The 27,500-nt window shown below is 43.2% G+C and overlaps 3 protein-coding genes and 2 non-coding genes across 5 annotated transcripts, besides 45 other annotated features.

The window, feature by feature from the left end:
- Positions 1-5,200: 5,200 nt before the first annotated feature.
- Positions 5,201-5,272, top strand: trnR. The gene has a single exon. It is a non-coding gene; the product is annotated as a tRNA-Arg (tRNA).
- A 1,687-nt stretch (positions 5,273-6,959) lies between these two features.
- On the top strand, positions 6,960-8,714 carry nad2 (NADH dehydrogenase subunit 2; one part of a trans-spliced gene, as the record gives it). Coding sequence (YP_002000596.1) covers positions 6,960-7,112; positions 8,323-8,714 — 545 coding nt within the window.
- Position 6,985, top strand, in nad2: a sequence feature (C to U RNA editing).
- Position 8,477, top strand, in nad2: a sequence feature (C to U RNA editing).
- Position 8,504, top strand, in nad2: a sequence feature (C to U RNA editing).
- Position 8,525, top strand, in nad2: a sequence feature (C to U RNA editing).
- Position 8,530, top strand, in nad2: a sequence feature (C to U RNA editing).
- Position 8,536, top strand, in nad2: a sequence feature (C to U RNA editing).
- Position 8,557, top strand, in nad2: a sequence feature (C to U RNA editing).
- Position 8,563, top strand, in nad2: a sequence feature (C to U RNA editing).
- Position 8,666, top strand, in nad2: a sequence feature (C to U RNA editing).
- Position 8,692, top strand, in nad2: a sequence feature (C to U RNA editing).
- A 1,076-nt stretch (positions 8,715-9,790) lies between the features above and the next one.
- Positions 9,791-10,273, top strand: orf160 (hypothetical protein). The gene has a single exon. It carries the CDS (start codon positions 9,791-9,793, stop codon positions 10,271-10,273), a length of 483 nt encoding a protein of 160 aa, YP_002000600.1.
- A 9,852-nt stretch (positions 10,274-20,125) lies between these two features.
- Positions 20,126-20,746, bottom strand: ccmB (cytochrome c biogenesis B). The gene is given in 1 exon segment: positions 20,126-20,746. A coding segment is annotated over 1 exon segment (621 nt).
- Position 20,136, bottom strand, in ccmB: a sequence feature (C to U RNA editing).
- Position 20,151, bottom strand, in ccmB: a sequence feature (C to U RNA editing).
- Position 20,175, bottom strand, in ccmB: a sequence feature (C to U RNA editing).
- Position 20,178, bottom strand, in ccmB: a sequence feature (C to U RNA editing).
- Position 20,181, bottom strand, in ccmB: a sequence feature (C to U RNA editing).
- Position 20,193, bottom strand, in ccmB: a sequence feature (C to U RNA editing).
- Position 20,196, bottom strand, in ccmB: a sequence feature (C to U RNA editing).
- Position 20,233, bottom strand, in ccmB: a sequence feature (C to U RNA editing).
- Position 20,235, bottom strand, in ccmB: a sequence feature (C to U RNA editing).
- Position 20,244, bottom strand, in ccmB: a sequence feature (C to U RNA editing).
- Position 20,262, bottom strand, in ccmB: a sequence feature (C to U RNA editing).
- Position 20,271, bottom strand, in ccmB: a sequence feature (C to U RNA editing).
- Position 20,272, bottom strand, in ccmB: a sequence feature (C to U RNA editing).
- Position 20,280, bottom strand, in ccmB: a sequence feature (C to U RNA editing).
- Position 20,319, bottom strand, in ccmB: a sequence feature (C to U RNA editing).
- Position 20,355, bottom strand, in ccmB: a sequence feature (C to U RNA editing).
- Position 20,380, bottom strand, in ccmB: a sequence feature (C to U RNA editing).
- Position 20,409, bottom strand, in ccmB: a sequence feature (C to U RNA editing).
- Position 20,443, bottom strand, in ccmB: a sequence feature (C to U RNA editing).
- Position 20,461, bottom strand, in ccmB: a sequence feature (C to U RNA editing).
- Position 20,535, bottom strand, in ccmB: a sequence feature (C to U RNA editing).
- Position 20,553, bottom strand, in ccmB: a sequence feature (C to U RNA editing).
- Position 20,566, bottom strand, in ccmB: a sequence feature (C to U RNA editing).
- Position 20,568, bottom strand, in ccmB: a sequence feature (C to U RNA editing).
- Position 20,575, bottom strand, in ccmB: a sequence feature (C to U RNA editing).
- Position 20,588, bottom strand, in ccmB: a sequence feature (C to U RNA editing).
- Position 20,593, bottom strand, in ccmB: a sequence feature (C to U RNA editing).
- Position 20,598, bottom strand, in ccmB: a sequence feature (C to U RNA editing).
- Position 20,610, bottom strand, in ccmB: a sequence feature (C to U RNA editing).
- Position 20,614, bottom strand, in ccmB: a sequence feature (C to U RNA editing).
- Position 20,619, bottom strand, in ccmB: a sequence feature (C to U RNA editing).
- Position 20,660, bottom strand, in ccmB: a sequence feature (C to U RNA editing).
- Position 20,667, bottom strand, in ccmB: a sequence feature (C to U RNA editing).
- Position 20,704, bottom strand, in ccmB: a sequence feature (C to U RNA editing).
- Position 20,719, bottom strand, in ccmB: a sequence feature (C to U RNA editing).
- Positions 20,747-21,624: 878 nt separating the features above from the next.
- Positions 21,625-21,695, top strand: trnC. The gene has a single exon. It is a non-coding gene; the product is annotated as a tRNA-Cys (tRNA).
- The last annotated feature ends 5,805 nt before the right edge of the window (positions 21,696-27,500 follow it).

Genomic DNA, 27,500 nt, shown 5'->3' with positions numbered 1-27,500 from the left:
AAAGTGTTCAGTGCCCAACACATCGGTGAAACCGGGGAGAGCTGAAGAGAAGGGAAACCCCAGAGGCATTGATCATTTGGTACAGCCGCTAATTCGGCATTTGGTACTGCCACCATTTCTCGAAAGGGAAAAAACATACTTAACAATTCGATTGGGAGGACCAAGGGATAGATCGATTGCAATATCAGTATCATACAAATAGAAATAGACATGAGTACATGAATAAGGAAACGCAAAAGACACAGAGTAGGGGTAGTCAGAAGCGTCAATGCAGACGCCAATGGGTAATCAGATCCATTCCACTTCTTCAGATAGCAGTCGATCCTGGATCGTCCTCGCTTCCAAACTCCGTAAATGAATGAAACTCCTTCCCCGGTCCATTGCTCGGGTGTGATACAAATACTTCTTTGAAGTTGTAGGATGCGGGTCATCGATCTTCCTATCGGTCCAGAGGTTATGCGCCAGCTTGGGAAAGAAAAAGTAAGATTTGTTTGTCATATCACGATCGGAACTTAGATGTAACTCTTCTTGAGTAGGGGGAAAAGGACACCTATCACGCGGTCATGCCTTGAACGCAGTAAAGAAATTAATAAGCTTCGAATAATAGCTACGCTAGTCTCCAATAGCGTCTTAAGCGTTGGTTTTCTTTGCGGGCATCGTAATGGATTGGTGGTTCGTTGCCTCTATTTTAAATAGGGTACGGCATACTTGCCTGAATCTTCTCTCTCGGTTACTCAGTGGAGTGATCTCTCTCTTAAATTCCCATAAGGATAAGGAAAAGTAGACGGTTCGAAACCCGTGCTTAAATCCTACTCAAGGCCCACTACGGGTAGCGAGCAATTAACAAATAGAGACAAGGATGAGGAGAAATGACGCATATACGGCCGGCCTGGGTCACTCATGATGTTGGTAGTTCAAGTGAATTGTCGTAGTGTAAGGAAGATTGATTGGTTTTCTGATTGCTACTTGGCTGGCATAAGAAAGAAGGCGCCCCGGCAGGAATTCTGTAAGCTTGACTTGCGCGCAGCGTTTGGGAATCAAAGATAAAAAATAACTCTATGGGACTTACGGAACTGGAAAGAAGGTAGCACCTAGGCGTAAGAAAGAAAGTAAATAGAGACAGCACCTACTACGCTATCTATTGAAGCTTACTATATAATATATAAAAGAAAAAAAAGGCCATATAAGTGAGATCCTAGCCAGAGAAGAGCAACAGGAGCTATAAAAAAGGAACTTATGGACTTGAATCAGAGATTGGGTTGACATCCGAAACAGAGAGGAAAAGAGGAAGCAAACATAGCTAGCTCACGAAAGAAAGCTTGCAACTACGCGTTATATATTTTATTTTCAACTGCGCTAATAAGGGCACATCCGCTTTCTCTGTATGTAGATTAAAAAAATACATACCATATTTTTTCCCTTGCTTTGCTATTTGAATGCTTACCTCAGTGCAAGAGCAGGGAAGAGGTTTGATTGCTAATAAAATGAGTGGAAGAAGGCCGTCATGGAAGAGTTTGGGGTCCAAAGCCACACCTTCTTTCTCCCATAGGAACAGAGGTCAGGAGCTGCCGGCAGGGCGCTGCTTTTAATCTGACTGATGGCTCAAGATAAGTTGGAGACGTACTTGAGATAGATAATTTATGTATTTCGCTATTTCGAATACCTAAACTCAAGCGGTGCTAATTTGCTAATCCAAGCCTTATCAATAATACCAACACGCCGTCTGATCCAAGATTAGCAACCTCTCTTTCTCTCATAGAGGGAACCTCACTGACGCATTCAGGGCTCTGCAGTTGAAGCGTTCCTACCATCCATATATAGGGAATCCATACCGTCGGCTTGTCGATCCGGGATCGCCCAGGATCGGGTGGAAGGTCGGAGAAGCCAGTCTTCAGTGGTGCTTCCATGGCAGTTGGATAGTAGATCAGAGAGGCAGGCCAGTAGAATATGGAGTTGTTTTTGTTCTCTTGTTATTCTTTTATGGCTATAAGTCTTTCTGTCTTGGATTCGTAATGTTTGGCCATTAGGTTTGAATTGCCTTCTCTTTCTGTCTTCCATTTGAATTCTGTGACTTATCCTGCAATTTGGAGAGTAGTTGATATGGTCTTTCTTGGCTTTGGCTTTCAAAGTGCAGTTCGAAAAGAGTGAGTTGCTGTCAATGGCGGGAATGAAATATATAAGGATAGGGTGGAAAAGAGTGCTCCATATCCATATATGTGCTTGGAGGGAAGGCCACATCTTTAATTGTATTCTTTTTCGAGGTCATCCTCTTCAGCCTGTGTTAGTAGTGCTAGTTTTGAGTTTCTTTTTAGTACCTTCCCTACTTAGGGGTTCTATAGAAAGGCTTAGAGGATCCTAAAGTGTCAGTTTATGTTGGAATTGCTTTGCTCTTTTCTTTCTTTGATGCTTGGAAGGAAGGCCTATAACCAATCAATAGTAAACATCCCTCACCCAACTACCAGTCTGTTTAGAGAAATGAAGAAGCGACTTGGGTTGATTTAGACAATGTTATGTATCGAGAAACTCAAGGCCACTCTTCCTCCGGGCTCGACCAATCAATAATAGAACAACTCACCAACACAAGCAAGTTGAACGAGTAGATCAATCCATCTGCCTACCCGCTTAATCAGCGTAGCAGGCATGCCCACGGGAGGCACCCTCCAAATCACTAAAAGCAGCACTATACCACCACAAGTAGAGAATCCCAATGCGCTTTTCACTAGGAAGACGAGGATGCTATTCTTTAAAGAACCGAGCTTGACAAGCATTTCCCATCCATCTTTCCCCTTCTTGATGAGCGCACCACGACTCATTCAAAAGAGAGAGTAAAAGGAAGGATTTCCCATGCCAAAGGATCGGAACAGATCGGGTCTCAATCCATCCGTACTTGCAATTTCATCATGATCCTTATCAACAGAGCTAATCGATACATTTATAAACAATGATACCTTGCTTTGTGTTTCCCATCTGTTCAAGTGGATAATCCCGATTCGGTTTTCGAGGGTTCGCTCGTCATTTATTCGTAGTAACGTCGTATTGCCTATGCAGCTAAATCGATAGGAATAGGATTTATCAAAGGAAAGGGCGGGTGGACATACGTTGCGGGTGTCCAGTTGGCATGGGTCTGGGTTCCGCTCATCAACTCGAACGGTCAATGCTGGCCAGATACCTGCATCGTTATACGTCACAAGTTGGGGTGGTTGAACAGGAAAAACAACAACGCTTTCCTTTTATGGCACTGCTCAATCCGAATACCAGCTACTATACCCTTTTCAAAATACTAGCTTTTTCCCTTTTGCCTCCCCCTCACGGGTAAGATATTTTATATTCCCTGGACTAGTACGCGTACGCTATTTATATTCCTTGCGCAAGAGCTATTCCTATCCTTTCAGCCAAAGCTTCCTGTCGGAAAACAGGTACGATTCACTAGAATACCCTACTCAATTAACCAACAAAGAGAGAAAAGAAGGTATTTGTGAAAAGAGAAAAGAAGTAGTTGTGTTGGCAGTAGATGGGTTAATGGAACAATTCAAACTTGAAAGAGAATTCTCTCTAGAGAGGGATTCTGAGGTAAAGTAGCTAAAATAAGGAAAGCAAGGTGTAAAGCGGTAAGGCATTACGCTGTGGTCAATCTTCAGATATAGAGTAGGTACCGAACCGGAGTCAGAGTGAACTGCGGTATTTCATTCAGTCAGCTTGGCTTTTCTATAGTTGGCCTTTTTGTCTACCTTCTTGAGTCAATGTCACATTGGTCCATTCCGGTCTTCAGTAAGTCAGTGTTCACCAAGCAAGCTGGAGCACCTTTCACTCTCGGGCATAAAGGCTTTTATCCAATTCATTCACAGGAAGGGTAGAAGGAGCTTCAAAGCTTTTAGCCGCCGTTGGAGCTCTTTCTTTTGGCCCTACGAATGAAATAAGCGTGAAATAGCCGTAAGCGGTGGTGGTGAGGAAGTCAGTCAGGTTAGAATAGAACTAGCCGACGCTTTGCTTTTTCAAAGATAGGATCCCGTATGCTTTTGGGAAGGTATGCCACACCCCGTCTCCACAGGCAAAAGTAAAGCCGGCAATGGGTATTTTTAGGTCTCTGCCGTAAGGAATTGGATGTCAAGACGACGATAGAGATTTGAGCTGTAAACACAAGAAGTAAATGCCAAATTGGGAGTTGGGGTTCCTTAACTTAAGTTGACGGTGGAACCCCTTTGAACACCCCGCCTAAATGGGAAGGAAGCTCTAGAAAAGGAGCTCGCAGTTCCTCAATAATAGACTCGCACCTGGGAGAAGGGGATCAAATATATAAGGTTGAATGAATGGAAAAAAAAGAAGAATAAGTTTGAACCCGAGTGAGTATGGACCATACGCTCATCTTTCTTCTCAATCTACACCTCGTTCCGCGAGAGCCCTATCCTCGTTTCGAAATAAAGGACCGTAGTGAGGATCGATCCCGGATAAGTGAGTCAGTGTAGGGACAGAGGCTGATGATTCTAAAGGTGATTTAAAACTAGAAGATGACTTTATTTGAAAACGGAATCCAAATATCAACAAAAAGATGAATGGAAAGTCTTGTCGATATGAATTGATCTTCAACCCAATGACAATGCTTCGATTTCGATCTTGACTTCTTTCTTGGATGCCTGAAGTTTGTGTTCGCATTTCATCAAAGGAAAAGTGGGCTGTACCTACATGAAGGTAAGAGTTGCTCGTGTAAAAGCAATATCTTCTATTTGACTTATCTAGCCGTGTCTTGTCTTGCACATACTCGGCTCGGTGAATGGTTCATCTTCGATTGGCATGGAGCAAGAAAACGGATTGAAGCAGAGCCAGCACACCTCAGTGAATATCATTATTTAGGACAAGCACGAAGAGGAAGAGCTTTGTCCTTCGGCCTTGAATCAGCATAAAGCCCCTCGCCGAGCCACTTCTTTGACATTACGTCATGATGAATAGGGTTCGACTCATTCATGTCTCCACACCCAGGTTGTGCCGCAGCCCCCTAGATTGAAATATGACAACAAACATTTGCTATGGGCGGGGGGTCCGCTTCGGTAAAAGCTGCCCAGCCTGCCACGCTTTGGAAGAGCTTCGGAACAGTTTTTCCCTAGTTAGGTAACCCGGTTTTGACACCATGGCCCCTATGAATTATCAAGCTGCAGCTTCGCTACCAGGTTGTTTACAAAATGAAAGAAGAAAATACGAAAGAAAAGCGTCCATTGTCTAATGGATAGGACAGAGGTCTTCTAAACCTTTGGTATAGGTTCAAATCCTATTGGACGCAATCTTATTTCTATCTATTCTTTAAATAACTATACTAAAAACTAAGAAAACTTTTTTGCATGATTCAAATGAAAAATCTTTCTCAACGATTTCTCCTCTACTAACAAGAGTAGACATGCAAAATTGTTGTTTGTTCCTGAAGGGAAAACCGTTCGAGCTGTTCCTGAATAGCTTCCTTCAAAAGGATTTCCGCTTCCTCGGTGAATGTCTTGCTAGAAGATAGAATTTCTTGGAATTGAGGTTTGGTATCTTTTAGGTGTTTACGTAACTCATCCAGAAATTTCTTTACCTGTCCAATTTCTAAGGAATCAAGATATYCTCTCGTTCCGGTATAAATAGTAGCTATCTGCTCTTCCACTGGGAGAGGGTTTGATTGGGATTGTTTAAGCAATTCTCGTAATCGTCGACCCCTTGCCAATTGATTCTGACTTGTTTTATCGAGAGCAGAGGCGAATTGTGCAAAGGCTTGTAACTCTGCGAATTGAGCTAATTCCAATTTAGATTTGCCAGCTACTTGTTTCATGGCTTTAATTTGAGCCGCGGATCCTACTCTGGAAACAGAAATACCCACATTAATAGCAGGTCGAATTCCGGCATTGAATAGATCTGCGGATAAGAATATTTGCCCATCTGTAATGGAGATTACATTAGTAGGAATATAGGCGGAAACGTCTCCAGATTGAGTCTCAACTATTGGTAAAGCGGTCATACTTTCTTCCCCTAAAAGAGAATTAAATTTAGCGGCTCTTTCTAAAAGGCGTGAATGCAAATAAAAAACATCCCCTGGGTAAGCTTCGCAGCCGGGGGGTCTTCTTAATAGAAGGGACATTTGGCGATAAGCTTGTGCCTGTTTGGAGAGATCATCATAAATTATTAAAGTATGCCGGTACATAAAATACTCAGCCAGGGCCGTATAAGGAGCGAGGTATTGTAATGTAGCAGGGGAATCCGCCATTTCAGCTACTACAATAGTGTATTCCATGGCCCCCTCTTTTTCTTCTTGTTCCCAATTCACTACTAAGCAAGTTCGAACGAATTGCATATATATTATCTCTCATATCAGATGTGAGTCACCGCCTAAACTACACTGACTTATCGAGGTTCAAACTGTCTCGCGGGTAAAGCAATAAACTCTCTCTTCGAGCTCAGTCACAATTCATTCAATCTGTGGCAGTAGTCGTAGATAGCGTAGCCCGGGATGTTAGCCATCTACCTATAGTGTGAGAGTACTTTTCTTCGAAACTCTATAAGTGTAAGAAAAGAGTGCATGTACTTTTAGTGGACTTGACTTTTTCTATAGTGTGAGAGTACTTTCTGTTCAATCCAGTCGCTCCAGATCTGCCCGAGACATGCGCCTAAGGAGAAATTGTGGTACGTAGGTTATGTGTCTGTCTTATGTCGTCCTAGTGATTTATCATCGGAATAGCTCAGTTCGAGAGAGGGGGTGGAATTTTAAATTCGAATTGGAAGGTTTGACAGCCAAGGAGCGGCAAATAAGTAAATATCTTCGACATAGCTGAAGAGAAAAGGAATAATAATATCTTTCTTATTTCTTTCCCATGACGACTAGGAACGGGCAAATCAAGAATTTCACTTCGAATTCCGGACCTCAACATCCTGCTGCTCATGGTGTTTCACGATCAGTATTGAAAATGAAAGCTGAAGAAGTTATCGAAACTCGGAACCACATGTTCAATCTTTTTTTAGCGGTTTCCCCAGAGATCTTTATCATTAACGCAACCTTCATTTTGCTCATTCATGGAGTTGTATTTAGTACCTCTAAGAAAGATGATTATCCACCGTTAGTTAGTAATGTGGGTTGGCTTGGATTACTTAGTGTTGCGCGCCTAGGAGGGCAGCGCGCTTGGGGTGCGGAGGAGCTATTATCGCCCAGCTCCCTAACCTAATGCGGCCGGACCGCAGGGAACCTTAGCATGGGGGGACGTCCTAATCCTTTTGCCGCCGCAAGGCTGGCTAATCGTACGCAGCAGGAGCAAGGGAACTCCCCTGGTTCAGGAAGGCACATGAGTCCGAACGCTATTATGAATGTGCGACCGACACTACACTACGTAGGTACCTGTGCATGCAGGTGAGGCGTCGGTCGGTCCTAAAAACGGCGGCAGCTAGCGAGGAGTTAACGACCGGACGTGCTGCAACCTAGGGATCACCAGGCAGCTCTTTCGCTCTATAGGGATATCGGGGGGGCATAGCACAATTCTTCTTGGAGGAGGGYTGGTTTGCCCAGGTGACTGATCCTGCCATAATATACTCCCGCCAATTCTATTGCACCGGCAACCGAAGTCGAACATACATACGACGATCTTCATGCGTGAAGGGACGGGAGGAAAGAAAGGGCGGTAGATGATAATGCGAAAGGGCGCCGCGTCTGGGCGGGCGGGCTGAATGGATAAGCGAAAGATGCCATGGAGTGGGGAATATCCCGAGTCTAAAGTTAGACAACTAAATGCACTTCAAGGTGCAGCCGAGGAACTGGGGGACCTTCTCGAGTACAGGATAGGCAATTGAGAGATAGAGTTAGCCTATTCGTTAGGGGGAATCAATGCTCCGGACCGAATAGTTACCTCCTTTTCTTTCTCTGGCGCATATTAGCTTAGCAGCGCTCAAAAGGCCCTGGTTGGTTCCTCTCTTAGGCCACACTTTCCTTACCTTACTCCCGCAACACTCCCACTCCAAGCTACGCCTGCTGAGCAAGATGCATTGCGATTTCCTCTTCTGTGGACGCACCTTCGCCTCACTATGACCCGGGACGGGAAGAGAAAGACTTTTATTTTTCCGGTGATAGTAAAGCCAAAGACCCCAAGACAAGGTACAACTGTTGGGAAGGGGACATGATCAATAGAACCTGGCTGGATCCGGGCTGGGATAGTGGCGCCCATTCCTAACCAGTTCTGAAAAGGTTCGCTCATGCTGGAGGTACTAACCACTTAGTGATCGGTCCGCTAGTTCACGCAAATCCGAAGAAGTTATCACGGACGAGCCACATGCAGGGAAACTTGCACGTGTGGTTCTGGCCGGGCTTTCCTTCGGTATCTAATAACCTTGCTTCTGCTCGCCGCTGGCGCACCTCTCCTAACTATTGCCCATTTATTCTGGAATAATTTTTTTAGGAGGGACAATTTTACATATTTCTGCCAAATCCTTCTATTATTAAGTACGGCTGGTACCATTTCGATGTGTTTCGATTCTTTCGAAAAAGAGAGGTTTGATGCTTCTGAATTCATTGTATTAATTCCACTTCCTACTCGCAGTATGCTCTTAATGATCCCGGCTCATGATTTAATTGCCATGTATTTAGCTATTGAGCTTCAAAGTTTATGTTTTTATGTGATCGCAGCATCAAAAAGAAAGTCTGAATTTTCCACGGAAGCCGGCTCAAAATATTTGATCTTAGGTGCATTTCCCTCTGGAATATTATTGTTCGGGTGCGACCGGACTACTACCGATCAATTTTTTTAAACTTCTTTATAGACTTGTAGAGACCCTCTATGTAGTTGTAATTCTAGGGCAATCGATCTACTTTCCCCATAGCCCTAAGGCTGTGTCTCGATCTCCTACGCGCGAAAGATAAGATACGGGGGACGGGGTCCTATGGTATGGGTCTTCGACCCTTGGTCTAATTCCACGACGGAGAGTCGGCGTGGCGTAAAGTGAAGATTGGGGGGAATAGAGCTCAATCCCCGTCTGGGGTATTCCGAAGGTGTAACCTAGGCAACGAAAAAGGGGCCCGATACTTCAACTAAAGGAGCGACCTGTTGGTTCACCAAACCCCGACCCAGTGTCACACGTTCTCCAGGTCCGAAGGGATCCAGTGCCCAACTACCGACTCCTCCCGGAATTGCGTTATCGGAGCCGAGCCAGGAATAGCCGTTAGTGGACACCTACCACTTTTCACCGGTTAGAGAGGCCCTCTTTAATACATTAAGAAAATATGTTCACAGGGGCCAGAAAGACTCGGTCATAGGAACTTAGACCACCTACGCGCTGGTAAACGAAAACCACCTCGACCGGATCTACCGAACGAAGAAGGCCGCCCCGTCGAAAGAATTAACACGCCAAAAGGGCCACCAGCTTTCCCCCAAAAAAGGGGAGATCCGCAGCTTACTGCTCACGGAAACATCCGACCTTATGGTCAAGTCGTCCGCCTATCTTTCTGATCTCATTCGTTTGTAGATCGCATAAAAAGTTCTTCGTTTTTCCTGGCCAAGGCCAGTTGGGATCAGTCTCTCTAATCCAAGGAGAGCAGAAGTACACATAATTGTGTCCAAAAGTGATCATGTTATTGTCTCTCCAAGAGTATATCTAAACTCGTCGGAAAATACATTCTAGGAGTAGGAGGCTCGTCCCCAAACGATCTCTTACTACTTTTTTGTGCTTATTCTTTCTCGTTGGAGTTGCCGCAACAACTTTTTCAGGGTCCTCATCTGCCTCTCCACTATGGAGATGGGTGCTGTCTGCTGTAGAAGTCGAAATAATCTTCTTCTTTTTCACTTTAGCCAATATGAGTTTACCCGGCACTAGCAGCTTTATTGGGGAATTTCTAATCTTAGTAGGAGCTTTCCAAAGAAATGGAAAAGTAAGGAATTTTCCTTACCATTACTTCCGTGAATGTGAGGACTTTGTCACTTTCCTTCATTTTTTTCTTTATACAAGTGGTGTTGCACTTTCTGCTGGCGAACTCTTATTTTTGGATCAAAATCTTCCGCCCGTGGACGAAGCTCCACCGAGTAGAGAGATTTTGGATCTAGATTTGAACGCCCCGCTCCCTGACCCGGAGCCGGAGGTAGAGATTGTCCCCGGGGACGACCAACATGTCCCACCCATACAGGAGGACAATCCCATCACGTTCCACTTACAAAATGATGAACAGAGGGAGTCATTGGAGCAAATGCTGCATTCCGTCAAAGAAAGATGTATAATGAAATTAAGAAATGAGCTGATCGTAAATAAGAGAAGTAGAAAATGGGGATCAACAAAATTCTGAAATAGGCCTTACCCACCGCCCTATTTCCTTTCCAACTCTTCACAGAGCAGTAGATTCGGGTGCATCATCACATGTTACTGGTATGTTGGATGACGATCGGAATTCAAAGAAGAAAGAAGAAGGGCCCGACAAGATATAATATAATACGCATCCAGCTTTTGCTGAATATAGTGAGTGTTAAGCAAAGTACAGTACGCCTTTAGTTCTGATTTCTCCCAGTTTAGTTCCTTTTTAGTTTAGTTAAGCCATTTAGTTACGTGAAGTCGGCCCTCGAGTCTTAGTAGAGTAGCCTAAAGCAGTGGAAACTTGCCATGCATTCTACTCAATAGGGAAGTGAAGTTATAGAAGTCTTTCTTCCTCTTCTGGTGAAGCTAGCTACTGTCGTTTCTATTGGTTTCTCAAGAGGCTCAAGGTCTTGCTCTACCTAATCCGATCTAGTTCCGGTCTGTAATGATGGATAGGAAGGGTTGAGAGAACTACGTATCTCGCCTAGCATTTGTGTGTGCGCACCTGCTTTTGGGCGGTTAGCGAAACGAAAGTAAAGACAGCTATGTGTGATGAAGTAAGCCCTACGATGCTCGGTTAAGCAAAGACTGCTGTTATCTCATACAAAACAAGGACTCGGGAGAAGAACTAGTTATCCCCAGAGGGGGAACTATGATTCTCTCAGATGTGTCTATCGATATAGATCAAGTTGAGTGTTCAGCGAAGTATGCTAGCCATTGGCCTTACGTTCAGGATACTCCTTCCTGTCCTTGCGATGTTTGGTTAAGTGTTATCAATCAGCTTTCCTCTTCTTCCAGCATTCTTCTAAGGTTTGCCTCTAACGATGGTTGAATAGCTCCTGTTGTTTTTATTCCATTGAATCGATTTCATGCACTTCCCTCAAGCCGAAACCGGAACGGGAAACTTGTCTTGTATAGTAGGCAGCGGATCTCTTCTGTTCAGTTCTTTCCCTGCTACGCTACTTTGTGATGTATCCTGCCTGCCATCACTTCCTATCGTCAAGTAAGCTGATTGAGTGATTCCAGGTGGTAGTCATCCTTGTAATACCTCATGAAGAAGCAAGGCTGCGCTCTGCGCATATTGTTCTTCAGATCGATTGTGTCACAAGAAATAGCTCAGTTAGAGCCCTAATTGTTTTCTCTTTCTATACGAGAAACGAGAATTATCATTTCAATTGGGCGGTCCATTTTCCGATCCTTCAGATAGTGATAGTGCTATGTTCAGTTATGGGCGACCTAAACCTAATGCTTATCTATAGCACTATTCCTCAATCCACCCGAAGTTAGAGCTAGGCTCATCGGGCTCGCTTCTCAATACAATGCCTTTACCACTGATTGTTAATAGAGGCTTCTCAGAAGAAGAACAACAAAAAGTTGTTTCGAAAAATTCAAGTACCGGCCACACTTCAGTATCCATAGATATAGATAGGGCGGAGGCCTTACTACACGAGCTCGTAAGTCAAGCACGGAACGAGCCTTGTCTACGAAGCTTCGCTTCATCATCTTGCTTGCTTCTGGCGAAGCTTAACGCACTATAACATAGGCATGCATGATGGTATGGTAGGGTCCAAAGATACTTTTAAGGCCGACCACTACATAGGAGCGATAGGAAGCCAAGCCGTCAAAAGGAAAGGCGAGCAGCCCTGGCTTTGATGACATCCCGACCTGTAGAAAAAGGATCAAGCAGAAGGAAGATCTGCTAAAGATTTTGATGCCCTTGCAAAACAGAGTCCTAAAAAAGGAAGTGGGTTGGGCTCTTATCTTAAGTGGGATGTTCGGCCATTGGTTTCAGCACTGACCGTAAGTCTGAATCTGATGAAACTTAAGTGCCTTTTACTTTGGTTCGAAAGATGACCGTCCCATTAGCCAGCCTCATCCACAGCTTCGCTAGATTTCTTTGATCTCGTGCATTTGCAACGCGGTGCTCGTAATTTCCCCAAGAGGTTGCTATGGCTTGGAGGTCTAACGGACTTTCGTCCTTCGACGCCTATAGGCGGCTTCGCTATCGCTCATGACTTGGTATAGAAATCTCTCCGTGTAGTGTAGTGGTCGGCCTTCCCATCTCCAAGTCATGGGAGTGAAATTCATTCCATTCCGTATAAGTAAGTTGATATGATAGGCTTTTCGGCACATCCTATGAAAGGCTCTCACCTAGCAGGCCTCTTTGACCCAGTGCTGGTACATTCTACAGTGGGAACCACCAGCCCCAATTGCTTATCCATTCAGTATTGGGTGCCATACTAGGAGTTATTATCATATAGTGAAGCGAGAAAACGACATATGCGACCGGTTTTGCTTTTAAGAAGAGCCCAGTGTTGAAGTAAACCACGAATCAAAGCCTAGGCTAGCCTATCAGTAAAGAGCTTCCTTCTAGGAAAGGTTTCATGAGATGTTGATGTGCTACCTTCTAGCCTACACCAATGTCTTAAGTTTCCTCATAATAATGACATCGTTGTTGTTTTGGCCGAACCGGAAACGGTGGTACCACCATAAGTAGGTTCTTTCGGTATTGACCAACAAGTCCCTCTCATTGAGATTAATACCAGCTTGGTGAAACCGGAATTTCCTAATCAAGAAAATCTGCTTGAAAATTTGCACAAGGAACAAGGTTTAGGAAAAACAAACCAAGGCCGGTTAGAGCTAGTGGTCTTAACCAAAAACAAAGGGACTGGGTTATTAATCTTCCAAAATAAATACTAGCTAGGGTTTCCAATTTTGCTCCCAATGTATCCATAAATGAGACATTTGTTCAAGGCCTTCCGGGAATGTAATTACGAATAAATGGTCTATTTCAAAATGATCTTGAGGGGATCAATGTGATAGATAGGGTACTCGCAAACACTCCACCTAGCCAAAGTAATGCCTCGTCTACCTCTAGAACAAACCTACCATCAACAGGCGACAATCCGATAGGCAACAGAGAGAAAGTGGAAGAATTGCTTATTTTCTAACTAGGGGCCTTCTACATGCTATTATTATACCTCGCATCCCATGAGCGACTTGGACCGAACCGGGGATTTTATGTTCCTACACGGCCCGAGAATCCAATGTTTCGAGAGTTGCAATCCGACATTACAAGAATTGGGACCAACGAACTAAGGAGAATAAACAATGAAATCACACCGGCAAATCGGTATGATGGAAAAAGTTTCCCTATAAAACACATCGAGACCTACTGTAAGCAATGTGCGCCTATGAGGTATGATGATTTCACTTTCATTCTTTTTTTCCAAGCTACCCTTACAGGCACTGCACTCAAATCAACAATTAAGGGATTCAAAGGGAAAGAGTTTTGACCAATCAGCTCTATTTTTTTTATCACCTTCCCTTTCAATAGAACTGTAAGTAAAGTACTCTTGAAAGCGGGCAAATGCAAGTAGCTCAACCTTAGAGATGCGAGTTATTGATCTCCTACATCGCCTAACTCCCGAATATCACTATCTCAACCCGCCGACCACTCATCTAGACTATTGTTGAGTTTATGAAAAAAAATATAGTAAAAACATGAAATTGAAAGGAAACACGGCGGACCTGAGACTGAAAGCCCAGCAGCTCAGCATGCAAGGCAACAATTTGGAGATACAATGGACCGACCTGCAAGCAAGAAGATGGATATCTGGATCAGCAACAGAGAAAAAAACCGAGAGGTGGTTGCAACAATCACAAACCATAAAAAAAAATGCATATCCCGTGTGTGCTCTAGTTTCGGGTTCTCCTAGACCACCATTATGAACCAAAAACAACCATACCTAGTGAAGTGATGCAGTCGACCTGGAGAGGAAGATTTATCTTGTTCAGTAGATAGATGTATAACGCAACTGATTATGCTTTAACTACAGGTGCATACGGCCTTTCTTTTCTTCTTCAGGTTCAGTAATATCGTAGATAGACATCTTGCTTTACATCTGGGTTTTGGTACCTGATCGGCATCAGCGCTGACCTATGTTACTTTTTATTAGCTGAACACTTGGTTTTTTCTTCTTAAAGAAATCACTCGCCTCATTCTATTTATATAGATTTTATCCGTCTCCTGCTTCTTATCCTTCTCCAAGGAGAGCTACAAGGCGCGAAAGGAGTGCTGTAAAGGGGAAGGGGGTTGGGCGGCTTATGATGCTTGAGCTTTCTTTCCTCCCTTATGGCGGCGCATTGGGGCACTAGAAATCAAAGAAATCTGCTATGTTATGTGTTATGAGTTTGGGACCCAGCTGCTGATGTTAGAGCTCTTTTCGAAAGAGCAGCTTATCCACGAAAAAAAATAAGGTTGGCTATCTCAAAATTATAAGAACGAAGGCTTCGGAAAGACTAGCTTTGGTTGAACCAGTAGCTTACAAAGAGAAAGACTCTGATTCGATGTTCTTCTTAAGAAAAAGAAAGAATGACACGGACTTATCACTAAAAAAAGAAACTATCTATACTATAGGTTCCTAGACTCATCAAATAAATAGAAAATCTTCACTGAACAATAGCAAAAGTTCCCACCTAAGTTCGGTATCCCGGCCCCTCCCGGTAGTACTAGGAGCTGCTGCAAGTAATAGGTCTTCTTAGGATTGGAGATTCAACCTCGTCCTTAAGGAAGAGCCATTGGCCCCTATTTACTCACAGCAAGTGACCGCCTTCTTGTCGCCTGCCTTTATCTCTCTTCCCTGTAGAAAACCAATCACAAGTCCCTCCTTCTTGTAAAAGGAAGGTTCTATACTTCTGGTTATGCCTGTTATCTTAACGGTCAGTTATAGAAATCTTGCTTATGGCTCTCTAGTAAAGAGGTGGAACCAGATTATCTACCTTTGCCTTCCCCTGTGATTCTTAAACTAACTCTAAGCTAACTCGCAACTCGAAGATCCCATGGACCATGGCAGGAATGGGCAACCCTATTCTTAGTCATAATGTCAATAGGGCGTGAAATGACGGACGACAATAGTCTTTCTCTTTTTTCACTCGAGCCATACCGATGCTTTGGACTCCTTGATGCCAGTCTGTTCCCTAAGTAGGATAAGTTCATTGTGTTATTACAGGTAGTATTGCTCTCAAAGCTAGGAAGGTCAGAGCAAGCTTATTTACTAAGATCCTAGCGAGTGGAATACTTTGAACGAGCAGGGGAGCGAGCGGAGACAAGTTTATCAGCACCGATACCCCCACGCATCGTGGCCGGTTCCCTCGGGGGTCGAAACTTAGCTTGGAGAAAGATCCCGCTGATCTTCGGGCTGGCCCTTGCCTATTGAAAGTATGGTGTCTCATAAATGCTTTGTTAATGCCTCTTATTCGTAGGATCGGTCCAAAAGGCACATTTGCACCTAATCAACTGAAGCAGATGCAGGATCCGAAGTATTCGACTCCGGTCCGGCTCAGACGAACCGAGGGATCATCTCCTGTCTATCCCTAGTCACAGCGAAAGACTTCTACTTGATAGCTATACCTCTGCCCATAAAAAAGTACTTTTTGATCTCCCCCACTATCGGATGGACTTCTTGCTCAGTTTCGTGGTCAGAAGATCAACATTCTGAGTAGAATTCTTTTGTCTTGAACCCTTCTTGGTTCATTCATTCCTGAGTTCTCGCTTCGCCCCTTCTCCCGCTTGGCGGGCTTGGTATGATATGTTCGTGATTCCCATTATCAAGAATAGGGTTAATCCTAAATGTAGGTGCAGATAAGAACTAGAAAGCACCATTGCATAGGGAAGTTCTTTGAGTAGTAAAAACTAGTCTACGGGTACCTAGTCTTAAGAGTGGGCGGGGCATGCCCTATGCTATCTTATCCAAAAGAGGTCGACCCTCCAGCTCTAGATCCTTAAAAAAGTGGATTTGCATATTGGTACCATTGCTTCATAGAAAGGGCATTAACATAAATACGGCAGTAAGCAGAGGAAGTACAAAGGTATGTAAACTAAAAAAACGAGTCAAAGTGGATTGACCCACACTAGCACTTCCACGTAATAACTCCACTAAAGGTAATCCTATTACCGGAATCGCGTCAGGTACACCTGTCACAATTTTTACTGCCCAATAACCAATTTGATCCCAAGGTAAAGAATAACCAGTTACACCAAACGATGCAGTCAATACAGCTAAAACCACACCAGTGACCCAAGTTAATTCGCGGGGTTTTTTAAATCCACCTGTGAGATACACACGAAATACGTGCAGGATCATCATTAGAACCATCATACTTGCTGACCATCGATGAACTGATCGGATTAACCAACCAAAGTTGGCCTCGGTCATTATGTATTGAACCGAGGAAAAAGCCTCTGTAACGGTTGGGCGATAGTCAAAAGTCATAGCAAAACCGGTAGCAACTTGTACTAGAAAACAAGTAAGTGTAATTCCCCCTAAACAATAAAATATGTTGACATGAGGAGGAACATATTTACTAGTTATATCATCTGCAATTGCCTGAATCTCAAGACGTTCCTCAAACCAATCATATACTTTATTGAGATAGGTAACTAACCCGAACCCCCCTCCGAGAACCGTATATGAGAATTTCATCTCGTACGGCTCAAGCAGAAACACACAAATTTTCAACGGATATTAGAAAAAAAAGGTTCAAAACTTAACTTCATCAGCCACTGGATTGGGTCGATTTGCCTTGAAGATATGAAATAATAAAAATCCAGTTCTTTGTGATGATAATGCAAAAAATCTCAGCATTCAACTCTACTTCTCTGGCTCTTACCCTTCTAGATAAGGCATCTGTTACCTTATTAGAAGTTCCCTTTTTGTATTCAATCTAAAAATCGAGTCCAATGAATTTGGTTAGGGTTTTGAATTGGAGTGGTTGAGTTAATCTTTGCTCAAGCAAGTATTTTAAACTTTGGTGGTCTGTCTTTATAAGAAATGGTTTCAGCTGAAGGTAATGCCTCCATTTAGACAGACACTGCCATCAAAATTGCCATTAGTTCAGTTCCTTCTCATAGGCCGATAACCCCAAACTTATAACTCCTAATGCTTAGCTTAAATATGCAATTGTCTTTTTATCTTGAGATAACACAGCTCCAATTCCCAAATCAGATGCATCAGCCTCTATAGTGAATGGTTTAGAGAAATCGGGTAATTCCAAAACTGGAGCTGATACCATTGCTCTCTTGAGTTGCTCAAAGGCCTTTTGAGCTTCTGCATTCCATTCAAAACCTCCTTTCTTGAGCAATTCGGTGAGAGGTCTGCAAATGCCACCATATCCTTGCACAAACCGCCTATAGTAACCAGTCAAACCCAAAAATCCTCTTAGCTCCTTGACATTTTTAGGCACTGGCCACTGAACCATAGCTTCAATTTTGCTTGGATCAGTTGCTACTCCCTTTTCAGAAATGATGTAACCAAGGTATTCTATTTGTCCCATCCCGAAAGAGCACTTGCTCAGTTTAGGTTTGTTTTTCTTGAGCAGCTTAAACACTTCTTCAAGTTATTTCAAATGAGTCTCCATCCCGTCACTGTATACTAGGATATCGTCAAAGAAGACTAATACCCCTTTTCTCAACTTCTCCTTGAATATTTCATTCATCAAATTCAGAAAAGTTGCGGGTGCATTTGTCATTCCGCATCACCTTGAACTCAAAATGACCACGGTGAGTCCTGAAAGCGGTTTTATGCACATCACTTTCTTTCATCCGGGGACCTTCAAATAAATTCTCGAGAATATTTTCGCCCCTCATCTAATAAATCTTCATTTATAGGTATGGGATACTTGTTCTTTATGGTTGCGGCATTTAGTTCCCTATAATTAATGCACATGCGCCATGAATTGTCCTTCTTTTTTACCTAAAGTGCAGGAGCTGCAAAAGGACTATAGCTGGGTTGAATTATCGAATTTCTCAACAGTTCTTCACATATATTCTCTATTTCTGATTTTTGGGGGTGTGAATATCTGTAGGGGCGCAAGTTAATGGGTTCAGTACCTTCGGGGGATCGAATGATCCAAACTTCTCTTGGGAGGTAGTTGAGTTGGTTCTTGGAATAAATCCGTGTAAGATTGAAGAAGTGTTTCAATTTGAGGACTTACTAGGTCTTGACTACCTATTTCAAAGGAATCACACCATTGCAGCATTAAAACTACCTCCTCTGCCTCCAAATCTCACGTCCCGCTGGGAGATGGGACCTCCACGGCCTCTCGGCTGTTGTGTACCGCCACCTCTCGCCACTACTCCCTGTGTCATCGGTTTGATGCTCGGTCCCAAGCATGAGTTTTGAATTTGGCTTGGGACACCCCCTAGCGAAATGACCGAGCCCACCACAATTGTAACAAGTGCCATTCTTCCTGTAGCAAGTTGACTCATGATGTCTCCCTTGACAATATCGACACCAAACCTTCTCGTAATTCACAACGCCAGAATTTGGCTTAGCTGGATTTGCGGATGGCGGGGAATTCATTGACTGACTTGGCCTTGATTGATGATCCATCAACTCGTGGCTTTACATTGAGAACAAAGCTTTGCTGACCCTTGCTAGGCTCATATGACTCCACTCGTAGCGCATGTGCCATCAGATCCACTAGTCTCACTGTACCAGGAAGGTCGATTATTTGTGTCAATCTGGGATGAAGCCCTTCCAGATATTGCCGTCGCAAGCGGAAGTCATCTGCCACAATGTCGGGAGCATACCTCATCAAGTTGTCGCATTTCATATTGTAGTCCTGAACAGTACCACTCCCTTGTTTTAGGCTAACGAATTGCTGTCGAAGCGCTTCCCGAGACATCACATCTAAATACTGATCATTGAATTCTCGCTCGAACCACGCCCAAGGAATGGTTGGATTTGAACCATCATTATCTCCATTATGTCTCTTCTTTGCCTCCTGCCACCAGAAAGGAGCATGGAAACATGAGAAGCAAAGAAAGAATGAACATATGGGCGTTAAGCATTGTGAAGAGTTTTTTATTAGTTAAATAGCTGGGAATAAGGCTTACCCTTCGTAAGTCCAATATGCGAGTAAGAACATGTGCGGGAATAGGCATATGTTTGGGGATATGGAGGAAATAGAACGATTTCACTAATTGTTTCGTCTGGGTCGTCAATGTTTGATTTTTTTACTTTTTTCTATAAATGTTTTATGCTTTTTTCTATTTTCTTTGGTTATATATAAAGAGCTCTCAATTTTTTTCAGAAACCTAATAAGCCATGCCTGCAACTAGTTATTAAGCCAAGGGTACTCAACTCCACTCTTTTCGCCAGAAGTCTTATTTTTAAGATGGAAAAGAAGGAAAGATATATCTTTACTAGTACATCCGCCTTGCCATCCAAATCATTAATCTTTTTTTAGATAGTATTATGCGTGGATATCCCGACCTTGTTAAGGATACAGGTAGGGGTAGGTGTTGGGCGTGCGGAGACTTAAGACCTTCGTAGGCAATCAGGTATGGCTTTGGTTAAGTCAATTTACGACTCCATCTTCACCAGTAGCCAAGGTAGGCATAATACGCGTGAGCTCTTTCAAGTCTTTCGTGCGGGTATACGTTGAGCTAGTCCTCGTACTCCTTTTCTTAGCTCTTTTAGAAAGAATCTTATTTTTCATCGTGTCAGGTCTTGGATGTAGACTCGGCTATGGTAGGATCGACCTAATTGTGATCATTCTCCGCTTCGTTCGCTGATCTCTTGCTATTGCTGCAGTCCACCCTTTCTTTGAATCATTTACATTCGGAATTTCAAGAGAAAAGAGTCTTATGTGTATTGGATCCGCTCTTCTGTTAGCATGAACACATGAATGAGATTCTATTCCTCTTCCAAAATAGAACCCCCAACCTAGGTGCGGGAAGTCAAATCAATCCTTGTTTGTACATCGCTGAACTTACATACCCGGGCCCGGCTCAACATTCTTTTAAAACAATCGAATAACGGCTTTTCCATGACTTGGCCATTCAATCTTGTGAACTAATCGAGACCGAAATTGGATAAAGAGATACAAAAGGAGAGGAATACCCAATCGATGAAAGAACATGAAACCCTTCTGTTTCTATAGAGGTACGGGAAACGGTTGGGGGCAATAAAGTAGGTGAAGTGGTTGGATTTTGCGAGCTGTTCCAACCACTGCTGGATGTGATTCCAAGAGCCGAACCAGAATGAATACCACACAGAAGAGTCAAGACCGGGCTCCCTAATAGAATGTTTAACCGATCCATTCCGGATCGATCGAATTGGTACGGAAGTTGTAACATGGGAAAAGCACAGAAAACACGACTTATTTGAATAACCCGGTGACCTACCAATTGTAGAAGTAGGATTTTTGGCAAGCAATAAGCACTTAAATAATACAATTCGAGTGTACCAGATTCTTTATCATTTCGAGAAAAAGGTTCGGGAGGAAAGGGAAACAACAGAGGGATCCGAATCGAACCTAAATGGGAATGACATGAAAAATCTTTTTCAAAACCTATCATTAAGGGCGTGACGACGATATACGAGAGGAATAAAAAAAAACTCGTGATTGGTGTGGAGGGGAAGATCTGCTTATGAAATTGTTCAAGAAAGAGTCGTCTCATTTCCTTACTTCTTCGTTCTTTCGAATTCATTCACTTCGACGGCTGGCGCTACGCTAGCTTTGCATGATTAGCTCCGGCAGAACAGGTACTGCATTTCCTTAGTTGGATCCGCTCTTTCTCTCTCGTGCAGTTGTTGCTTCCGGCTATTTATTCAGTCGTCAATCAGCATTGATCCGGGTAGTTAGTCAGTCTCTCTCTTTTTTCCCGTCCTTCTCTATCTATGAAATTCCTAATTAAGGGCTTTCCAATATCTAAATGTTCATGCAAAGCAACAAACGAAATGCAAGAACTGTCACGCAGAAGTCACACAGTATGCTGATCGTTCTGAAATGAGAAAAAGTATGGGATTGAATAAGAGATTCATACATAGAGATCTAAACTCATGGAAGGGCCCGGCCAGCAAACGAGATCTCTTACATCCAAACAAGCACCGGATTGAGCGCACTAGCGCGAAAGCGTTAGCACGCGCATCCGTTTTCTTGCTCGTTGACGATCGAGGAAAAAGGGATACAATACCCATTTTAGAACCGTTCACTACTAACAAATAGAAAATATCAAAATAACAAATAATATAGTTAATTAATATAGTTAATGGTTCCAATTTGTCCTAAATTTTTCAGTCTGTGACTGGAAACCCTTTCTCTTTTCAATAGAAAGAGAAGGTATTTAAGCAGTGTGTGTTTTGAGATACAATCAATCGAAGAGAATAAAACTGGGTCCAATAAAAAAACCGGAATGAATTTCTTCAAAGGGATTGGAAAGGGATAAGTACAAAGGGATTCGACGAAAAAAAAAGGGTTTAGTAATCCCCTCCTACGAACAATAATTAGTAAAATAATGTGGATGAATAAGATTTTTCTCGATTTTAGATCGGATTTGGCGGCATGGCCAAGCGGTAAGGCAGGGGACTGCAAATCCTTTATCCCCAGTTCAAATCTGGGTGCCGCCTGATCAATAAAATACTTAGGCTTATAGTACTGATCCAACTCGAAAAATTCGTACCCCGCATAAGTTGGGGCAAGAGAATAACTAGGCCCGGCGATACTTGATTTTGAGAACCCACAGTTCTTTCCTCAAACTAGGGTTTGTTTTGGCAGTAGTGGCCCAAACCGCTACCAATAGGGATGAGATAGCGTTTCCTTATTCTTTTATTAATTTGAATTGATTCTTAATTGATTCGATTCGAGAATTTAAAACTAGGAGGCTAAGATGTCAGAAATCTTGGTGGGCACCTGAGCACAAGACTTTTTAGAAAAGGCCTGCCCGGGATGTACCGAAAGATAGAGATGCTGCATCGAAACAGTCAGACTACCGAGGAACCGCTACTCCATACCACGCTGACCAACACACGGCCGCGAGAGAAGAGGCAAACCACGCGATCAGCACCACGACTTCAGCTACCTGATCAAACTATGAAAGCAGGAATCGCGTCGTCTGTATCCCTGCTAAATATCTTGTTTTGGCCACATGGATTGGATATAAACAAAAAAGCCTACACAAGACTTTGGGTTCACTTTGGCCCTCGTGGAAAGGACCTATGTGAACGAGGCGAATGGACTCATTTGGAGGACTTAACCAAACTTCATCTTTTGGTCAAAACGACAGACTACAGACCCGACCCGGTGCGGGAGCCGCTCGCACCCACTAGAGACTTTACATGAAGAGCCGGTGAGGCATGAACTAGGTTGTAGAGTACCATTCTGGGCACTCCTTGATTATGGCATAAATTTCAACCGGTGGTGTGAATACCTATAAAGCCTTTGATTCACAGGTTGACTATCGTGAGGTAAATCTGATGGTCACATGGTCTTTTAGGAGGTTGTGCTTGAGGTACCTCAAAGACAACTTGGTATATAGATTGCACCTTCTCAACAGAATGGGGCTACAAAGTCTTAGTCTGTTTGTGTGTGGGTATGTCGGTTGGAATCATTCTAGTGTTGTTCTACAGCTTCTTCTTCTTTTGTCTACTCAAACACTTCATCCATGGGAACCAAGTTTTGATCAATGATATATTATAAAAGTAAGAGCAACTCTATTAATCTACATACCTTGTCTCCGGCCACCATGTTTTCTCCGAAGGGTGAAGGCGGATTCTCAGAACAGAAAATAAGGGCGAAGGATACATACAATATGCAGGGTAGAAAGTTCAGTAGTACAGACACAGGAAATCTGAGAAAAACTTATAGAGTCCCCATAATCTAGACTTCTCGGTTTCTTAATCGGTGTCTATCTTACTAAGATACTGGTGCAGCTTAAGGTGCTGGTGCTCCACCCCACTCTAAGAAGTATGACTGTGATTTGCCAATTCCCAAATGGGTAGTGTACTGCCCCTTCTTATTAATTCAGACTTGTTTGCGCACACCCTATAACTTTCTGACCTGGATCCAACCAAAGAAGGAAGATGTATGGCCTCCCTCGAACAAAAGAAGGAAGTATGGGAGTTTACCGGTAGGCAATGACCACAGCCGAAGTAAAGTGCTCAGCTCAAAGAAAGAAGGTGGTGGGGGCTTCGAAGAGTGAATAAGTTCGCAGTGATGTGTAATCTCTTCAAATCGAGAGAGGTGTCAAAAAGAAATGCTTTTAGGCAGGCTTACTTGCTTAGTATGTATTTTTTTTACAATCAAAGACCAAGGTCGTACGGATAGCAATTCTGGACCATAGGCATAGCAGCACATAGGTATTCTCTCTTCTTTCTCAATTCTGGGAGGACACTATCTTAATTCTAGTGAAAAGGCAGAAGCAAGTGAAAGGGCAGCTAAGCTGGAAATGTTGTTGAGTTGACTTATCATCAGTTGGAAGACGTGTCGAAGTGAAAGAACTGAAGTTCTAGTCAAAATATGATAAATAAAAATATTGTTTTTTAAGAACATTCATTTGAATGCTGTCGTGCTCTATAATTCTTAAGACTATTTTTAACTTTCCCTTCAACTAATCGGCAGCAGGAAGCTAGTATAGTTTGCTTTCTCTCATAGCCGTGGATCCTATTCTCTGCATTCTTTTTATTTCTGATCATTAATCAATCAACACTTCCCCATAGAGAAATGGTACCACGGATCAGCAGCAGGGATGAGATGGGGAGTTATAGTAGTCAGCTGGTTCTCTGTCTTCATGAGGAACTTTAAAGCAATACTTTGAAGAGGCTACCGATACAAAGATAGAAGGATGTCCATACAGTGGAAAATACATCAAGAATGTCAAAACAAAGGAAAGATGATTATCTTATAGGAAGACTTCTTTCTATGAATACTCCAAAGCATATTCTCTTGATTTCTTCACTGGCACCCTTATCCAACCTGCTTGTTTTGCCCCTTGTTACTACGAACTTGTTTTCATCTGGCAGATAAGCTTTTGAGAAGAGACCACTTTGATAACGAGCTTTCGGGTTGCCGTATTGATACCGCCCTTCGGGGGAACAGGAGAATAGCATGCACGGGAGAAGGATTTAGGGAAAGGTACCCACCTTTTAACGGGAGAAAGGCCAGGTCATCAGAGCAAGCATAGTTTACTGGGCAAAGCAATCATCTCGTTTTCCCCTCCCTTTTTGGGAAGCACCTCTCTACGCGAATGTTGATGGCGGCTTTCACCACAGGATTGTGTCCCTTATAGATCTGATAACAAGTTTATAGCTGACAATACGAATAAAGGATAAGTTCGACTGTCCTGCATCACCATTCATCATCTTATCGGTATACAGGAACACGGTGACAAGACAGCAGCCGCCCATCGCTATCTCTCTCCCCGTGCGAAAGCAAGGCCTCCTGTTTGTGAAACTTTATTTGAATGAATGCCAATTGAGCTCCTTTTTTTCTTCTTCTGACAAACTTTTATTCTAAGGATTTTCTGATAGCCAAGAATACATAAAAGAGGTTGGATAAAAAAGAGGATAAGAAAGGGGGAAAGTGACAAGACTGGACTTCGACTCGTTTAAAAAGAGTTGTAGCCGTACGGAATTCAAATTGGAATTGACCCATCTCATGATACAAGTTACCCTGGATTTATTTCTATTCCTATTTAGCTGGGCAATTCTAGTTTTTGTTATGATGATCTCATGGATAGTAGTATTTAGTTCTTCTTTTACATTCAGATTGGTAGTAGGTTTTCAGATAGCTTAGCCCTTGATATGATGAAATTTCTATTGGAGAAGACGGGCGCCAACCCGAAGGGGAATGTAGCTATGCTGGACTTCTTCCTACTAGCTACGGTGCTACACCTGCTCCTAGCTACGATGCTGCTCCTGTCCGCCCCTTGATTTATCACCCCTTTGGTCTTTTATTGGTCATTGATTTATAGACGGGAGGATAAGTACCCTGGCTCGAGCCCAGATATCGATTTACCATTCCTTTATCGGATCTCCGAAACGGGAAACAAGAAAAGTAATAGAAATCGTGTGCCAGCGGGAGATACGAAATTCACTGGTTTTTACTCTCAATCCACAGGTGGAGATACCTGGGGTGGGTTTTCATGGCCTATAGTCCCCTGCCGCCGAAGCACGAACTACTTGAAATCGCGGATCGGCAGCTTCCTGCGACATTCCTTCAATGCAAACGTGGTATTTTTCTACCCTTTGATAGATAGCAAGCAGCTCCTATAACTTGATCGACAGGACCCAACCAACTAAACTATTGATTTTGGCAAAGCTAGACCTTTTGAGGAAAGCAGATGCAGATAACGAAAGGAAGCTATTAGTTTTTCTTGTACTCGACTCGGCTTTTCTTTACTGACCGCTTGCGTAAGGAAAGTTGACAATAGGAAAACCAGGTGAGAAGTTTTAGAGCAACCGATGCCTACCGTCCGGCGATGTCCCTAGGTGGAGCTGGCTTACCACATTCCGATACCTCGGAACCTTCCCTTCGTAAATTTGGAATAACGAAAGTCTCAACCGCTTGCTGGCATGCCAAAACACTTATTATGTTTATGTGAAGTGGATTCATCGGAAGAGAGAGGTAAAGCATTTTAATTTCTTCGCTTTTGAGCAGTAAGTATTTCGCAAGGCGGCCCAGGGGTCTTCTTCGTTTAAGGGGCAGTTGAGCAACCAATCATACTACGTAGTACGGGAATTGTAGTTCACAAGTGAAGCCTCCCATGAGTGACTAGTTTGGTGGTATATTATAAATGGGTCAGTTATAAACAAATCCGTCTTTTACGGCCGACCCTAGAAATAGAACGCTCTTTGACGAGAAAGCCGTCTAGCACCTGTAGCTGGCTTGCTTCACGTCCCGCTGTTTGCTTACGAGTTTGGTAGCGAGCCGAGGCAGACGTTTGTAGATCTTGCCTCGAAGCCTCTTCACAGTTGATAGCATCACCTGCGAGGTATCAGCCTTGCCCCTCATCATTCTTTGAGAATCATAAGGACCCATTCCGGTAGTGCGAAAATCTGCTGCACTGTCTTCACTGCCAAGCTCTAGTAATAGAAAATCAAATCAACTATCTAATCGAGCATCAATCCTAGGAATTTTCTCCTCACGGAGAGAGATCAGAAAGCTTGGCACCGGATTCCGAAGTACCAGTACCGAAGAAAGCAAAAGCTTTCGAGCGAGCAGCGACTCCAATGTTTGGTAAAGGGAATGACCCTAGATACTCAGTGGCTGGAAAAACACATCCATTTGCTCGATTTAACGAAAAAGCGCACAAGTCACGCTCGCCTGTTAGAAGTGATTTTAGGAGGAAGTTGGATTGGTATTTTCTACTGGATTTGTGCCTATAGACCAAGGATAAAGTCTCTCTCGCATAGCCGGAAAAGTAAGTACATAGTGTAGAGGGAAAGAAATAGAATCTCGTGTCGACTTGGAAATCAATAGTAAATCACAGGCAGTATGCCCTATTTTAAAACATGCAATGAGGGTACGAGCAACACTCCCCAAACTTGGCATGACTCATCGCCATCTTGTATTCATGATCTTACCTCGCCTTGGTCACAAATGCATAGCATAGGATCGAGTGGATCGGCACCCAATAGGCCAGATTTTCCTATCTTTGATGGTGGAAGAAGAATTGCGATAAATATTTTCTTATGTTCCACACTCCTTACACTACTTGGAAAGATTACTCCACCATGTATTTCACGGGTCAAGCTAAAATGTGGTTACAATCTGTAGAAAATAAGGTAGAGAGTATGAATTGGGATGAGTTCTGTGACTTTGTGTGTCTTAGGTTTGGTAAAAGATGCAGTATCAGGCACTGATCCGGCGCTTAACTCATGTGAAGCAGACTGGATCGGTTCAGGACTACATTGAGAATTTCAAGACCCTAATGCACCAAATGCTAGCACACAACCTCAACATTGATCCTGAAATATTCACTACTACTTTTGTTTTGTGGATGGGTTAAAATAAGAAATTAGGAGAGTAGTGCTTATTCAACGCCCTGCCGACTTGGATACTGCTGGCTCTCTTGCATTACGTGATAGAAATGAAATGACAGCAGCCCTCGCTGAATACCGTTCAATATCCGTTATTAGACAAATCAAGACTTTGAGTGTATCGGTATCGATAAGTTCCCGTCCCGATATCCCTGGGTTCCTTACTATTAATGGACAAGTTGGTAACATTCAATTGAGAGGACAAGTTGGTAGACGCATCCCACTCTCTTTGGGAAAAGCAGGATTCTAGCTTGCTCCCTTAAGTCTAAGAAAAAAGACAAGCCCTCCGAAAGTAAAATGAGCTGACTAGACCAGTAACCATATCTTATCGGTCATCCTATTGTTGATGAATCAAAGCGAGATCAGATTGCTCTTGATGACGAGGGTTGAAGAGGC

This window comes from Oryza sativa, mitochondrion (assembly GCF_034140825.1).
Source record: "Oryza sativa Japonica Group mitochondrion, complete genome".
Lineage (NCBI taxonomy): Eukaryota > Viridiplantae > Streptophyta > Magnoliopsida > Poales > Poaceae > Oryza > Oryza sativa.
This window is presented reverse-complemented; position numbering and strand designations above follow the sequence as displayed.